This window comes from Chelonoidis abingdonii, chromosome 14 (genome assembly GCF_003597395.2).
Source record: "Chelonoidis abingdonii isolate Lonesome George chromosome 14, CheloAbing_2.0, whole genome shotgun sequence".
Lineage (NCBI taxonomy): Eukaryota > Metazoa > Chordata > Testudines > Testudinidae > Chelonoidis > Chelonoidis abingdonii.
The window spans coordinates 33,652,733-33,669,611 of NC_133782.1; the positions used below are offsets into that span (position 1 = coordinate 33,652,733).

The window sequence follows — 16,879 nt, forward strand, 5'->3', positions numbered from 1 at the left end:
TGTACCTAAACAGAACAGTACATATAACAGTACACTGGTGGAAAGAAAAAACCCAACCCCAAACACCATTCTAAGATGTATTAGCAGGAGTTGTAGTAAGTGAAGGCCCTGATAAAGGCCTAGTATGAGGCCTGAGGCCTGAACTAAAGTAATGGTCAAGACTTTGCTAACATAAAGCAAAATGAAGCCGTGAGCCAGAGGCGGGCCCTGCTCACAGAAGCTGGCAAGGAAAGGGCTGATGCTGCAAGAAGATACGTACCTAAAAGGTACTGAACACTAGAGATCAGAACATTCACATACTTGTACATTCCACGCAGATAACAAGGAACAGACTGACCCATCCCAATGACAGGGGCAAAAGGGTAATATGATGGATAGAGTTGTTTTGTTCAAACCAACATGTACAAGGTGAGAGGCGGCACCTTACTACGTAGAGGGGTTGTACCTTGCTATGTAGAAGGGTTGCACCTCAATACGTCAGGAGTGATGTGTAACTTGTTTGTACTTGTGTATAAGAATGCATCTCTGGGGCGGTATCTTTGTCCAGCATAGGGGGCAGTGGAAAGTCCCGCCACTAACTGAGTCGAGTCCATTGACCGGGGACACTTTCTCGTAGTATGCCCTGTAGAGTAACAATCTAGAGGGAACTGCAATTGTGTCCATACGGCAATAAAGCTGGCAGACGTGCCTTCGTACCTTACTAAACTCTGTGGTTATTGGGGGTTCTTGTTGAGTCTGCTGTGTCAGCTATCTGCAGAGCTGGGGCAGCACACTGTGGGAACACACACGTACGCAGCCGAGTGATACCAACACTGGAGAGAGCAGAGCACTACACCGGTAGCATCTGACAACACACTTCTGACAACAGGAGTGTTGTAAGCAAGGTAAGAGAAGCAATTCTTTCACGCGATACCACGCTGATAAGGCCTCAACTGAAGTTTTGTGTCCTGTGCAGGAAAGATGGGGACAAATTGGAAAAAGTCCAGAGAAGAACAACAAAAATGCTTAAAAGTCCAGAAAACATGACACATTAGGGAAGATTGGGTTTGTTTAGTCCGGATAAGAGACGACTGAGGGGACATGACAAGTGTTTTTAAGTACATAAAAAGTCATTACAAGAAGCATGGGGAAAAGTTATTCTCCTTAACCTCTTAGGATAGGACAAAATGGAATGGGCGTAAAGTGCAGCAAGGGCGCTGTAGACTGGACATTAGGAAAAGATTGTAGAATCTCCACCACTGGAGGTTTTTAAGAACAGCTCAAACACCTGTGAAAAATGGTTTGGTAATGACATAGTCTTGCCTTGAGTTCAGAGTACTTGCCTAGATCATAGAATCATAGAAGATTAGGGTTGGAAGACACCTCAGGAGGTTATCTAGTCCAACCTCCTGCTCAAAGCAGGACCAGCACCAACTAAATCATCCCAGCCAGGACTTTGTCAAGCCAGGCCTTAAAAACCTCTAAGGAAGGAGATTCCACCACCTCCCTAGATAACCCATTCCAGTGCTTCACCATCCGCCTAGTGAAATAGTGTTTCCTAATGTCCAACATAGACCCTCCCCACTGCCACTTGAGACCATAACTCCTTGTTCTGTCATCTGCCACCACTGAGAACACCTGAGTTCCATCCTCTTTGTAACCCCCCTTCAGGTAGTTGAAGGCTGCTATCAAATCCCCCTCATTCTTCTCTTCTGCAGACTAAACAAGCCCAGTTCCCTCAGCCTCTCCTTGTATATCATGTGCCCCAGCCTCCTGATAATTTTTGTTGCCCTCCGCTGGACTCTCTCCAATTTGTCCATATCCTTTTATAGTAGGGGGCCCAAAACTAGACACAATTTTCCAGATGTAGCCTCACAAGGGAACACTGCTGACTCATTTCCAGCTTCTCATCTACTGTAATCCTCAGGTCCTTTTCTACAGAGCTGCTGCTTAGCTAGTCGGTCCCCAGCCTGTAGCAGTGCATGGGATTCTTCTGTCCTAAGAACAAGACTCTGCACTTGTCCTTGTTGAACCTCATCAGATTTCTTTTGGCCCAATCCTCCCATTTGCCTAGGTCATCTGGACCCTATCCCTACCCTCCAGCGTATATGTCTCTCCCAGCTTATTGTCATCTGTGAACTTGCTGAGGGTGCAATCCCTCCCATCATCCAGATCATTAATAAAGATGTTGAACAAAACCGACCCCTGGGGCACTCTGCTTGATACCAGCTGCCAGCTGGACATGGAGCCGTTGATCACTACCCTTTGAGCCCGACGATCTAGCCAGCTTTCTATCCACCTTTTAGTCCATTCATCCAGACCGTACTTTTTTAATTTGCTGGCAAGAATACTGTGAGACCATATCAAAAGCTTTGCTAAAGTCATGGTATATCAGATCCTCCACTTTCCCCATATCCACAGAGCCAGTTATCTCATTACAGAAGGCAATCAGGTTGGTCAGGCATGACTTGCCCTTGGTGAATCCATGTTGACTGTTCCTGATCACCTTCTTCTCCTCCAAGTGCTTCAGAATGGATTAGTTGAGGACCTGCTCCATGATTTTGCCGGGGACTGAGGTGAGGCTGACTGGTCTGTAGTTCCCCGGGTTGTCTTTCTTCCCTTTTGTAACTTTAGCGCCCTTGTGACCAAGATGGAGTCAGATCTGCAAGCAGCTCTGGCCAAGAGACAGCGCACGCAAGAATGCAGCAGGGAAAATCCCTTCCACCCCAGGGGCACCTGTTCCAATCCCCCTGAGTGAACATACACACCCACAGGAAAAGTACAATGGATATAAGAAAGGGAAATATTTATTTACAGAGGGATGAGAGGAGAAAAACAACAAGGGGAAATATAGAGGGAGCAGCAGAACAGGGTTGCATCCAAGCCAAGGCCCCAGGGGCCCAGTGGTAGCACAGTCTGGAAGGGCAGACACTGAGCAATGTGTCTGTGCACAGAGTTCAGGAGTCTTGAGCAAAGATCCAGTCCAGTGGTGAGACTTGGGTGCTCCTGCTCCTGGTCTTCTTGTTCCCAGTGCAGAGTCACAAGCCCCAGTACTCACAGCCCCATGCAGCTCTGGGCAGCCATGATACTGGGTCCAGCTCCAGCCTGTCCTTCTCGGGCGATTCCTCCCTGGCATAGTGCTCCTCCTGGCTCCTTTCCTGGGGTGTCCCCGATCGGCCGCCCTGTCCTTCCCAGGCTTCAGGCAGATTCTCTGCTGTCTCACTTTGCGAGGGCCTGCAGGCTGCCCCTCTCTCCCAGGGAGCTCCAGAGCCACACACCCGAGTTTACCTCCTTTCTCTCATTGCCCTCCCCCTCAGGAAAAAGATTTAAAGGGGCCATGCTCTCTAAACCACAAAGGGATTACACTTTTTTAAAGATGGGCACTACATTAGCCTTTTTCCAATAGTCTGGGACCTTCCCCGATGGCCATGAGTTTTCAAAGATAATGGCCAAAGGCTCTGCAAGCACAATCTAAATCCTAAATCTAAATTCCGCAGTAAGGTCTGTCAGAGTCTCTTTCCCACTTTGAACTTTAGCCTCCAGAATGTGGGGACCTGCCTGTTCCCTTCTAAGCTTAATTCCTAGCTTAGATCTTATCACGCTGCCACCAACCCAAAATATAGTGTTTGGGTACACTTCATGTCCCCGAAAACCTTCCCTGGGGAACTCAAGACCCAAACTCCCTGGGTCTCAAAACAAAGGGAAATAAACCATTCCCCCCCTCCTTTCTTCCTCCCAGATTTTCCCCTCCCTGGGTTACGCTGGGAGATCATTGTGATTCAACTCCTTGAATCTTAAAACAGAGAGGAAATTCACCTTCCCCCCACCTTCTCTCCACCTCCCAGACTCTCCCTGAGAGAGAGACAGTGATCCTAACAGAGAGAGAAATTAACATTTCCCTCCCCCTTCTCTCCTTTCCTCCCACCAATCCCTGGTGAATCCAGACCCCGTTTCCGGGGGTCTCACACAAGAGTAAAAAAAATCAATCAGGTTCTTAAAAGAAAAGGTTTAATTAAAGAAAGAGAAATGTAAAAATTATCTCTGTAAAATCAAAATGGAAAATTTTACAGGGTCTTTCAGCTTCACCTAGACCAGAGGGACTCTCCCTCATAGCCTAAGTATACAAGGTACAGCAAACAGAGTTAAAATCCTTCCAGCAAAATACATATTTGCAATAAAGAAAAACTAATGCCTAATCTGCCTGCTATCTAGTACCTTCAGTATTGAATAGAAGAGACTTTTTTAGAAAGATTGGAGAGCCTGTATACAGGTCTGGTCCTTCTGAGACCCCAGAGAGAACAGGGGACAAAGAAAACAGCCCAAAACAAAGGCTTCCCTTCACCCAAATTTGAAAGTATCTTGTCTCCCGATTGGTTCTTTGGTCAGGTGTCAGCCCGGTTTACTGAGCTTGTTAACCCTTTACAGGTACAAGAGACATTAACCCTTTACCATCTGTTTATGACAAGGTCTAAATCCAATTTATCCACATGTGCATGTGTATGTGCATGTGTATGTGTGTGTGCATGTGTATGCATGCATTTGCATATGTATGCATGTGTGTGTGTTGGTATGCGTATCTTGTCCACTCATATGTGTGCATGTGTGTGTGTTGGTATGCGTATCTTGTCCACGCATATGTGTGTATGTGTGCATCCACGTGTACATGTGTGTGTGTGCACACGTGTACGTGTGTCTGAGTAAGTATGCCTCTGCGTATGTGTGAATGTACCTATGCATGTGTGCATATCTGTGTGCATGTATATGTGTGTATGTGTGTGTGGCTGCATGTGTGTGAGCATGTGTGTGTATGTGTGTGTTTGCACATATGTGTATGTGTGTGTGTGTGTATCTAGAAGTCTCTCACCCTACAATAAATGAATACCGAGTGTTCCAGCTGAGTCCATTTTGCCTGCACTCTCTCACTGAGCACAATCAAGGGTCTTTGTCTGAACTTTGAGCAGCCACAAGTTCAAGTTTCCCACCAGCCCAGTGATACCCACCTGTGGAATCTGATACAAGCCCTAAAAAGACTGTGGTTCCAGGTTTTGAGAGGTCTTTCTCAGGGCTGTCAGAGCAGGGCCACGTGTAGCCTTGGCATATGCAGAGCTCTTCCAGGCAGGTACATCAACTCATCTAGGGATTTGCCTCGTTTTGTAAGAGGCTACAGAAAAAGCACAAGCAAAATTCATACAAACTAAAATTTCATGCCGACAATGACTTGTATATTCTGCTTTACAGACTATACACTAAAATGTAAGTACAATCTTTATATACTAATTGATAAATTTCATAATTATATGGTAAAATGAGAAAATCTGCAGTTTTTCAGTAGCAGTGCACTGTGACAGTTTTGTACTTTTATGTCTGATTTTGTGAGCAAATAGTTTTTAAGTGAGGTGAAACTTGGGGATACGCAAGATAAATCAGACTCCTGAAGGGGGTACAGTAGTCTGGAAAGGTTGAGTGATGCTGTGTAAAAGCAGGACATGAAACCCAGTGAAGCTCAGAGAAACACAACCTGGAACTGTATCATGCTTTGGTTCAGGCCCTACTCCAGCCCATGTTATATCTATTTTAACATAAGGAAATTGACCTGTTAGCGTAGTCCAAGCATGAATTTACCACAAGCTTTTCTCAGGGCCTCCTGGATCTCTTTGTTTCTCAGGCTGTAGATGAGTGGATTGACCAGGGGAGTCAGGACGGTGTAGACAATAGAGAGATTTTTCTTTAAGTCATTCAAGATGTCTGTGGTTGGAAACATATAGACAATCAGCAGAGTTGCATAATAAATGCTCACCACAATGAGGTGGGAGGAGCAGGTGGAAAAGGTCTTTTGCCTTCCGGTGGTGGATGGGATTCTCAGGATGCTGGCGATGATGCAGATGTACGATATGAAGGTAAGTAGGAATGGGACCAATGAGAAAAGCAACATGAGTGTGACAGCCAATGTTTCCATCAGGTGTGGGTCATTGCAGGAGAGTTTTACAAGGGGGATAAAATCGCAAAAGAAATGATCAATAACATTAGGGCCATAGAATGTTAACTGAGATATTGACAATGTTGCTATGCCACAACATAGGAAGCCACCTATCCAAGAGCCACCTGCAAGCTGGAGGCAGGCCCTGCCACTCATACGGGCTGCATAGTGCAGCGGATTGCATATCGCTAAATACCGATCGTAGGACATCGCTGACAGGAGAAGACATTCTGTAACTACCAGAGAACCAAAGAAATAATATTGTGTGAGGCACAGACTAAATGAAATAGTCTTGTCCACACTCAGGAGACCAGCCAACACCCTGGGCAGGATGGTGGAGGTGTAGCAGATTTCCAAGCAGGATAAATTCCCCAGGAAGAAGTACATGGGAGTGTGAAGGTGCTGATCAGCCATAACTAGTGCAAAGATCAGGATGTTACCAGCCATGGTCGCTATGTAGATAAGAAGAAACAGCAGGAAGAGAAGAGTTTGTAGCTCAGGGTGATTCCCAAATCCTACCAGGATGAATTCTGTGAGAACTGTTTGATTCCCCCGCTCTGGGTTCGCCATGAGGTCCAGCTAGGGGAAAGAAACCAAAATTTACAATGGAATCTGAAGAGGATACATTTTCATCATGCTTTAGCATCAATTTAGTTACATAAATATTCCATAAGGCCCCTCATCCTGTGGGGACAGTGAAGAACCAAGACTCTGTAGGCAAATTTCCTATTTAGATCTTCGAGATTCCATTGTCACCCAGCCTCTGGTCAGTTAAGAGATTGATGTGTACAGAAAACTGCACACAGCACTGTGCATATGTATGTCAAAACTAGCAAAGCCATTTTGAATTAGTTGTTTGTAACTTCGACAAGTAGTCCCCATGGCTCAGCAGGGTGGACTGTGACTTCTTACACTGCAAACATATTTTCAGTTCAGCTAATGGCCAGCAGACTCTAGTGGACTCAGCCAAGAGCGGAAACCACGACCAACACGGTATCAAAGCAGGTTATGTTAGTCTCCATGAGACAAGGTCCAGCCCTTTCTGGCTTTTATTCTTTTTCCATTTTTTGACATTCTCCTGGACCTTTCCAGAGAGAGAGGGAGAGAGACGTGTGGTGTTTAGATGTGCTTGTAATTATTAGAACTGGGTGACTGGCTGATGGGCATCTGAAAGGACAGGAAACAGGAAGGATGGGGGAGGAGTTGAGGAGGCTGAATGAGAGTTACAGAAGGTGCAGCAGTAGCTTGGTAAAGAGGTTTCCACTGTAAAAATAAAGTCCTGTTGAAGTTTGTTAGTACCTTGCCTTGTTGATATAATATTTTGGCGATGAGGATGGATCTTCTGCCTCTGAACCCACCTGCACACTTTCTGCAAAGCCCAGGTGAGTCTCCAATTACTTTTACTGTCTGGATCCATATATTTGAGACTTATCTGCTTGTAATCAGTGCTACAGAGATTTCTGAAGGAAGAAAGCGTGCTCTGCTAAGCCACTGCCTTCGAGCAGAAGGGCAGCGTATATTTTACACTTTTCCCCTTGCAGATGATAAATATGAGACTGCACTCCTGCATTAAAGAACGTTTTTGTGCCAAAAGTGAATGTAGTAGACAGATTTCACCAGCGTGAGCAGAAACCAGGAGAGACTATCATGCAGTATATTGCTTCCCTGAGGAGTCTGATTGTAACATGTGACTTTGGGAATATGGCAGATGAGATGATCAGAGACCTGCTCATTGAGAAAACAACCATGCTTCATGTAAGAGAACGCTTACTTCTAGAACCACAATTTACACTAGAAAAAGTAATAACCATTGCTACTCAGATTGAGTCAGCTACATCTGAAGCCAAAATAATGAGCAGAGATACAGAAAGCACAGTCCAGGCTTTGACTCCTTTGCAGAAAAGTTCAGTATCATTGCAGACAAGCAATTGCAAGAGGAAAACTAATAAAAAGCCGCTGAATCAGCAAATGCAAAATACAGTAAAAGCATGTTTTCACTGTGGATCCCCACAACATCTTGTAAGCTACACAGGATGTCCAGCAAAAGTAGCTCAGTGCAATCATTACAAAAAGATTGGGCATTTTTCTAAAGTATGTCACAGTAGCCAGTTCAGTCAACAGAGGCATGCAATTACAATACCAGATGTTACTGTGCTGAGTGTGAAGAAAATCACTACCGATTCTTGCAAGCATACCGGGCTACACGACATACCACAACGCAAAGATCACCCGCAGAGTTACTGCATGGGAAACAGATGAATACTAAACTGGAGATTGCTGGATTGTTAAAGGCATGACCTGCTACCTCCAATGAGGATGAAGTGAGAAAAACAGTTGAACAGAACCAAGCAAAGTATAAGGCTTTCACAGACAAGCGATGGGGTGCTAAGGAACCAAAGTTTGAGTGTGATTCCTTCATTAGAATACAAAAACCTGGAATCTTATGCAAAGGGGACCATAAATTCACAGCTCCTCTTAAAATCTTGGAAAAGAGACCTTACACCTATTAACTTTCTGATGGGCGGGTATGGAATGCTTCTTATCTTGCACCTGCCTATGCACCAAGAGGAGATTATGTCAACACCCAGTCTGCATTGGATGACTTCACCATAGAACCAACACAACAAGACATTGCACTGAAACCCGGGGCTTGTGAGACGGCCTGTCAGACCCAGATGACCACCTGTGGGGCTAAAGACTATGTTATGTAGTATCTACAGTGTTTCCAGTGTAATATTTCTGCCAATAGTATAGTATCTTCTTTCCTATTTGTTCCTGTGGTTAAAATAACAATGTTTATTTTAATTGGGAGAGTTACTTAAGAGAGGAGGGAATGTGGTGTTTAGATATTGCTTGTAATTATTAGAACTGGGAGCACTGGCTGTTGGGAGTCTGAAAGGACAGAAAACAGGAAAGAGCGGGGAAGAGTTGAGGAGGCTGGGTGAGAGTTACAGAGGGTGCAGCAGCAGTTTGGTAAAGAGGTTTCCAATCCTGTTGACATTTATTAGTACCTTGCCTGGTTGATAGAACAACACGTCACTGAATCACAAACTGATGCCAAATTTACACTTCCTTCCCCTTACAATTTCCTTTGCCAGCATCACAACCACTGTAGTGTTTCAGTCACCTTCCCTCAGAAACACTCACCAATTGAATCTTGTTTTGTTTCTGTCTGCAACTGAACCGTTCCTCAGTCCTGCTGTGAGTTTGCTTTCACTCCCCGCTGGTGTTGTCTGCCACTGTGATTAACTTCACGTTCCGGGTGAAGGGGGATTATGAACTCGCACAGGACCCACAACCCAATGATCTTGCGCCCCAAACAGCTGCTCCTCACTCCCTGATTTCTCTGTTTTAATGCTATTTTATCCAACACCCCGGTCCCCCAGGTCATTGCTTCGCTCTCTGTTATTGAATCCCATTGGTTTTGGAAACAGAGCCACTCAGCCAGCCACACGGTAGCCACAGTAAAGAAGGCAAATGGATATTTTCAAACGGTGTCCTAGTGATACAAAGTGTCCAACACCGTGTAACACCCAAACATGTCACATCAGTGCAACTCTGTGAGCCACTGTATAATTCCATTGACAATAATGGCATATGTGTCATAAGATTTATTTTTACAGCCTCTCAATCTTCCTATGTGGCTCATTTTCCCCAGGCCTTCTAGACAGTCCCATCTGGCAGAAGGTTTTTAGACTGCACAGCTTCCTGCCTTGCACAATCTGTCTAATGCGCAGCACCACTGCATTGCTTTCATGTCAAGGGTGATGAACCCGTATTGCCAACTTTTATGAGTTACCCCACAGCACATTTATTTTCAAGGTGAAAGCATTACCGAGGAACAGATCTTTAAAAGACAATAAATAGATTTAAAACAAACATCAAACACACCAGGTGTCACCCAGTAGCCTTATAGAGCCCAAGTGGGGGTAAAGTCTTCTTTGCACCCCCTCCACCCCATCTAGTACAGAGATTCTGTCCATTTCTGTGTTTCATAGGGCTGGTCTACACTTAAACCTTACCTCAATTTAGCTACATCACTCAGGGCTGGTCTACACTAGGGGAGGGGATCGATCTAAGACACGCAACTTCAGCTACGTGAATAACGTAGCTGCAGTCAAAGTATCTTAGATCGAGTTGCCTACCGTCCTCATGGCGCGGGATCAATGTCCGCGGCTCCCCCTCTCAACTCCGCTACCACCGTTCGCGTTGGTGGAGTTCCGGAGTCGACAGGAGCGCGTTCGAGGATCGATATATCGTGTCTAGATAAGACGCGATATATCGATCCCCGAGAAATTGATTGCTATCCGCCGATACAGCTGGTACTGAAGACGTACACTCAGGGATAAGGACAATTTTATGCCTTCTGCTACGTAGTCAAGTTGACCTCCTCCCCGCACCACAGTAGACACCACTAGGTTGAGGAAACAATTCTTCTGTTGACTGAGTGTCACCGTGCCTCCATGGGTCACAACTAAGAATACCAAACACAGGATAAACTGCTAAGAAATAGGGCAGACACACCCCAAAACTGGTGGTTATTCTCCCACAAGATATACCAATCCACCAACAGAATAAACTTCTGTCTCACCACACTGGCCAATAAGAAGTCCGAAAAGCAGTTTTCTTAGGCATTCCAATCCTTGTACCACCACCAAAACACTAGATGTAGTGAGGAGGGGTTATTTAAAAAAATTTCATGAAACAAAAGGGTTCTTCTAATCCCAAAGGACCAGCCACACACCCAGGTCAATATATAACTCAGATTTTACCCAATAATCACCTGGTGGTCAATCCCTTAGCATCTAAAATCTAAAGATTTATTTATAAAAAGAAAGGAAGAAAGGTGAGAGTTACAATTGGTTAAAGGAATCAAATACATACAATAAATGCAAAGTTCTTGGTTCAGGTTTGTAGCAGTGATGGAATAAACTGCTGTCTTGTTAAGTCTCTGGTTGCTTCCGAATCACTGGAAGATCCTCAGTCCGTTGGATAGAATGGTCCCATTAGTACAAGTTCATCATAGTCCAGAGGTAGGAGCAGGAAAGAGGCCAATACTCAAAACTTCAGATACAAAAATGATACACTCATACAAATAACACAATCATAGTCAGCAAATCTTCACTTTACTATTGACAGCTTTCTTGACACGCTTCGTATAAAATTTGTTGCAATTGTATAACAGTGTTAACAACAATGATCTACATGGTCATATTTTAATCAAATAACATCACACTGAGCTATCACCTCTCGGGGAGGAGGATTTACTACAGAGATAGGAAAACCTACTCAGTCACTGGAGTAAGTGTCTACATGAACATTAGAACATAAGAACGGTCATACTGGGTCAGAAAAAAGGTCCATCCAGCCCAATATCCTGTCTACTGACAGTGGCCAATGCCAGGTGCCCCAGAGGGAGTGAACCTAACAGGTAATGATCAAGTGATCTCTCTTCTGCCGTCCATCTCCACCCTCTGACAAACAGAGGCTAGGGACACTATTCCTTACCCAGACTGACTAGTAGCCATTAATGGGCTTAACTGTCATGAATGTATCCAGTTCTTTTTTAAATGCTGTTATAGTCCTAGCCTTCACAACCTCCTCAAGCAAGGAGTTCCATAGGTTGACTGTGCGCGTGAAGAAGAACGTCCTTTTATTTGTTTTAAATCTGCTGCATTAATTTCATTTGATGGACGCCTAGTTCTTAATATATGGAAAGAAGTAAATAACTTCCTTAGTCATTTTTCCACACCATTATGATTTAATACATCAGCTATCATATCCCCCCTAGTCTCTCTTTTCCAAGCTGAAAGTCCTAACCTCTTTAATCTCTCATGTATGGGACCCGTTCCAAGCCCCCATTCATTTTAGTTGCCCTTTCTGAACCTTTCCAATGTCAGAAGAAGGGACCACCTCTGGTTATGCAGTATCAAGATGTGGGCATACCAGGATTTATATATAAATATTCCAATGCCAGAGATGAGGGGCGAGATCTGTGCGCAGTATTCAATATGTGGTGTACCATGGATTTATAAGGGCAATAAGATATTCTCCATATTTCTCTATCCTTTTTAATGATTCCTAAGATCCGTTTGCTTTTTTTGACGCCTCTGCAGACGTGTGGGAGTCTGCAGAGAACTATTCACATAACTCCAAGGTTTTTTTCCTGATTCGTTGTAGCGTAATTTAGCCCCCACCATATGTATGTATAAGTTGGGTTTTTTTTCCCCAGTGTTCATTACTTTACATTTATCCACATTAAATTTCATTTGCCATTTTGTTGTCCAATCACTTAGTTTTGTGAATCTTTTTGAAGTTCTTCACAGTCTGCTTTGGTCTTGATTCTTGAGCAGTTTAGTATCATCTGCAAACTTCGCCACTCACTGTCTACCCCTTTCGCCAGATCATTTTATGAAATAAGTTGAATAAGGAGTTGGTCCAGGACTCACCCTTGGGAACATCACTAGTTACCCCTCTCATTCTAAAAATACCAGTTAATTCCAACGTCATTGTCCCTGTTTTTTACAGTTTCTCGATCCATGAAAGGATCGTTTCCCTCTTACCATACACTGAATTTACGTAGAGAGCCTTTGGTGAGGGACCTTGTCAAAGGCTTTCTGGAAATCTAAGTACAGCTATGTCCACTGGTCCCTTGTCCACGTTTGTTGATCTTCAAAGAACAATAGATTAGAAGACAACATCATTTCCTTAACAGGAAACCAGTAGACTTTGCCCACACATTTATGTTCTTCTATTGTCTGACAATTTATTCTTAACTATTGTGTTCAACAATTTGCCTGGTACCCAACATTAGACTATACCGGTCCCTGTAAATTTGCCTTTGGGAATCAACCTCTAGAGCCCTTTTAATTTTGGTGTTACATAGCTTAACTTCCAGTCATTGGGTAGCTAAGCCGATTTAATAGCGACAGGTTAACAAAACTTTGGGTAATGCTCATCTGTCGCCGGACTTGTGTTACTGTTAAGTTATCAAGTAATTCAAAACCTCCTGCTAGTGACTACTTAATCTGTGATGAATTCGTTCATATTTGTCACCTATCAAAAGACGGCTCAGGTTTGGGAATCTCCTTAACATCCTGCAGCCGCGGTGAAGACTGAAGCAAAGAATTCATTTAGTTTCTCCGTAATGACTTTATCATCTTTAAGTGCTCCTTTTCTATCTTGATCGTCCAGGGGCCCCACTGATTGTTTAGCAGGCTTCCTGCTTCTGATGTACTGAAAAACATTTTGTTATTACCTTTTGAGTTTTTGGCTAGCCGTTCTTCAAACTCCTTTTTGGCTTTTCTTATTACATTTTTACACTTAATTTGCCAGTGTTTATGCTCCTTTCTACTTACCTCACTAGGATCTGACTTCCACTTTTTAAAAGATGCCTTTTTATCTCTCACTGCTTCTTTTACATGGCTGTTAAGCCACAGTGGCTCTTTTTTAGTTCTTTTACTGTGTTTTTAAATTTGGGCTATACATTAAAGTTGAGCCTTTCTTATGGTGTCTTTTAAAAGCGTCCATGCAGTCAGAGCTGACTCCAGATTTTCTGCCACCCCAAGCGGCCAAAAAAACAAAAGCCACAGCAATGCTATTGCACCACTCCACTCTTCGGCGGCAATTTGGGGGCAGGTCCTTTGCTCCGAGAGGGACTGAGGGACCCGCTGTTGAATTGCCACTGATGACCCGGATGTGCCACCTTGATAGCGGCCGGAGTGCACCCCTTTAGTATTGGCTGCCCCAAGCACCTGCTTCTTTAGCTGGTGCCTGGAGCCGGCCCTGCATGCAGCTTGCGGGAATTTCACTCTAGTCACTGTACCTTTAAATTTCTGTTTAACTAACCTCCTCATTTTTGCATAGTTCCCCTTTCTGAAATTAAATGCCACAGTGTTGGGCATCCCTTCCCACCACAGGGATGTTAAATGTTATTATATTATGGTCACTATTTCCAAGCGGTCCTGTTATAGTTACCTCTAGGACCAGATCCTGCGCTCCACTCAGGATTAAATCAAAAATTACCTTTCCCTCTGTGGGTTCCAGTACCAACTGCTCCAAGAAGCAGTCATTTAAAGTATCAGGAAATTTTGTCTCTGCATTTTGTCCTGAGGTGACATGTTCCCAGTCAATATGGGGATGATTGAAATCCCCCACTATTATTGAGTTCTTAATTTTGATAGCCTATCTAATCTCCCTTAGCATTTCATCATCACTATCACTGTCCTGGTCAGATGGTCAGTAATAGATCCCTATTGTTATATTCTTATCAAAGCGCGGAATTACTATCCATAGAGATTCTATGGAACATGTGGATTCATTAAAGATTTTTACTTCATTTGATTTTACATTTCTTTCACATCTAGTGCCACTCCCCCCGCCCTCACATGACCTGCTCTGTCCTTCCAATATATTTTGTACCCTGGAATGATTGTTCTCATTGATTGTCCTTAGTCCACCAAGTTTCTATGATGCCTATTATATCAATATCGTCCTTTAACATGCGACACTCTAGTTCACCCGTCTTATTATTTAGACTTCTAGCATTTGTGTACAAGCACTATAAAAACTTGTCACTGTTTATTTGTCTGCCCTTTTCTGATGTGACAGATTCTTTTTTATGTGAATGTTTCTTGTCTGATCTGGCCCATACTGTAGTAAGAAGAGGCCCTAAGATATAAACCTCAGTATCAGAGGCCTGGTATGAGGCCTAAGGCCTGAACTAAAGTAAAGGTCAAGACTTTGCTAACATAAAGCAAAGTGAAGCTGTGAGCCAGAGGCAGGCCCTGCTCACAGAAGCTGGCAAGGAAAGGACTGATGCTGCAAGAAGATACATACCTAAAAGGTACTGAACACTAGAGATCAGAACATTCACATACTTGCACATTCCACACAGATAACAAGGAACAGACTGACCCATCCCAATGACAGGGGCAAAAGGGTAATATGATGGATAGAGTTGTTTTGTTCAAACCAACATGTACAAGGTGAGAGGCGGCACCTTACTACGTAGAGGGGTTGTACCTTGCTATGTAGAAGGGTTGCACCTCAATACGTCAGGAGTGATGTGTAACTTATTTGTACCTGTGTATAAGAATGCATCTCTGGGGCGGTGTCTTTGTACGGCCGAGGGGGCAGTGGAAAGTCCCGCCACTGACTGAGCCGAGTCCATTGACCGGGGGCACATACTCGTAGTATGCCCTGTAGAGTAACAATCTGGAGGGAACTATGATTGTGTCCAATACGGCAATAAACCTGGCCGAAGTGCCTTCGTGCCTTATTAGACTCTGTGGTCTTTGGGGGTTCTCTTCGGGTCTGCTGTGTCAGCTATCTGCAGAGCTGGGGCAGGACAAGAAGGAACACACACACGCAGCTGAGTGATACCAACACTGGGGAGAGCAGAGCACCACACCAGTAGCATCTGACAACACATACTTTATCCTCTTCCATCCTCTCCCCCTGACTAAAACCTAGAGAATCTCTATCAATAAACTCTCCTGTAAGAGAAGTCTCTGTCTGATCCACGTGCTCCTCTGTAGCAGTTGGCTTTCCCCCATCTCTTAGTTTAAAAAACTGCTCTGCAACCTTTTAATGTTGCAGTTTGGTTCCACTTTGGTTTAGGTGGAACCCATCCCTCCTGTATAAGCTCCCCCATCCCAAAAGTTTCCCCACTATATAATAAATCTAAACCCCTCCTCTCCACACCATCATCTCATCCACGCATTGAGACTCTGAAGCTCTGCCTGCCTACCTGGCCGTGTGCGTGGAACTGGAAGTATTTCTAAGAAATGCTCAGTACTGAAGATGGAAAGCCCTCAGCAATGTTCTCATTCTTATCACTGAGAGTTTTCCATCACCAAAATGCTTTACAACATGAATTCTTTCCATGGCCTGGGGAAAAGACTTGGCATCATCGAAAAGGAAATGATGCCTTTGTGTAGGTGACGGATACGGTGACATTTTCTTCCCTGTACTCAATCATCTATTTTTAAAGAAGGTGAGGTGAAAGGTTTATTTACCTCCAAGTTGGTATAGAAGAAGCTGGAATCTGGAACGTGACCTATTCACTTGGTGTTTGAGAGAGCAGGATCTGTCTCCGATCTGCACCCCCTTCACCTATTTTAGTTGTCTCAAGGTACATCTACCCTGCACACCATTGGCGGAGGCATGTAGGGTCTGTATAGCAACACACCACAGAGCAGAGTAGTAACGATCTGGCTGGCTGGACACCCTAGTTGTACTGAGATCCATGGTTTGCTTTGCCTTGTATCTCTCACCAGAAAATAAATGTCTCTCCTGAGTCATTGTTTACCCTGCAAACACAACAGGTGAATTTTCCCTTGAGACTTTGCTAATGGGCACATTAAATTACTGGGAAGGAAAAGTGAATAGCATGTTTTGTTTAGGTTTTTGAGGTTGACAGTATGTGAATAGACTCAAACTTCTTCCGGCCACTCAGGGAATGGACCAGAGAAGCTAAAGCTTCAGAACTAAAACGTCTTTATTATTTGATGCTGGAGACAAGGACCAGGGCCCCTCTGTGCTTGGTGCTGTACAAAGAGAGAACAAAGAGATGGTCCCTGCCCCAGGCCTCTCTCACTCCGTCCTGTTCAAGGTGTGTGTGAAATATTTAGATATTGATTGGGCCAAAGAGACAAACTGAGAATTATAGACTCATAGACTCATAGGCTTTAAGGTCAGAAAGGACCATTATGATCATCTAGTCTGACCTCCTGCACAAAGCAGGCCGCAGAATCCTACCCATCCACTTCTATAACAAACCCCTAACCTATGTCTGAGTTATTGAAGTCTTCAAATTGTGGTTTGAAGATCTCAAGCTGCAGAGAATCCTCCAGCAAGTGACCCATGCCCCACACTGCAGGGGAAGGCAAAAAACCTCCAGGGCCTCTGTCAATCTGCCCC

The 16,879-nt window shown here is 44.2% G+C and overlaps 1 protein-coding gene across 1 annotated transcript; it reads right to left on the bottom strand.

Moving 5' to 3' along the window:
• Nucleotides 1-5,575: 5,575 nt before the first annotated feature.
• On the bottom strand, nucleotides 5,576-6,529 carry LOC116825055 (olfactory receptor 6F1-like). The gene has a single exon (XM_032780753.2). The coding sequence runs from the start codon at nucleotides 6,524-6,526 to the stop codon at nucleotides 5,576-5,578; it is 951 nt and encodes a 316-aa protein (XP_032636644.1). The 5' UTR covers nucleotides 6,527-6,529.
• Between the last annotated feature and the right edge of the window lie 10,350 nt (nucleotides 6,530-16,879).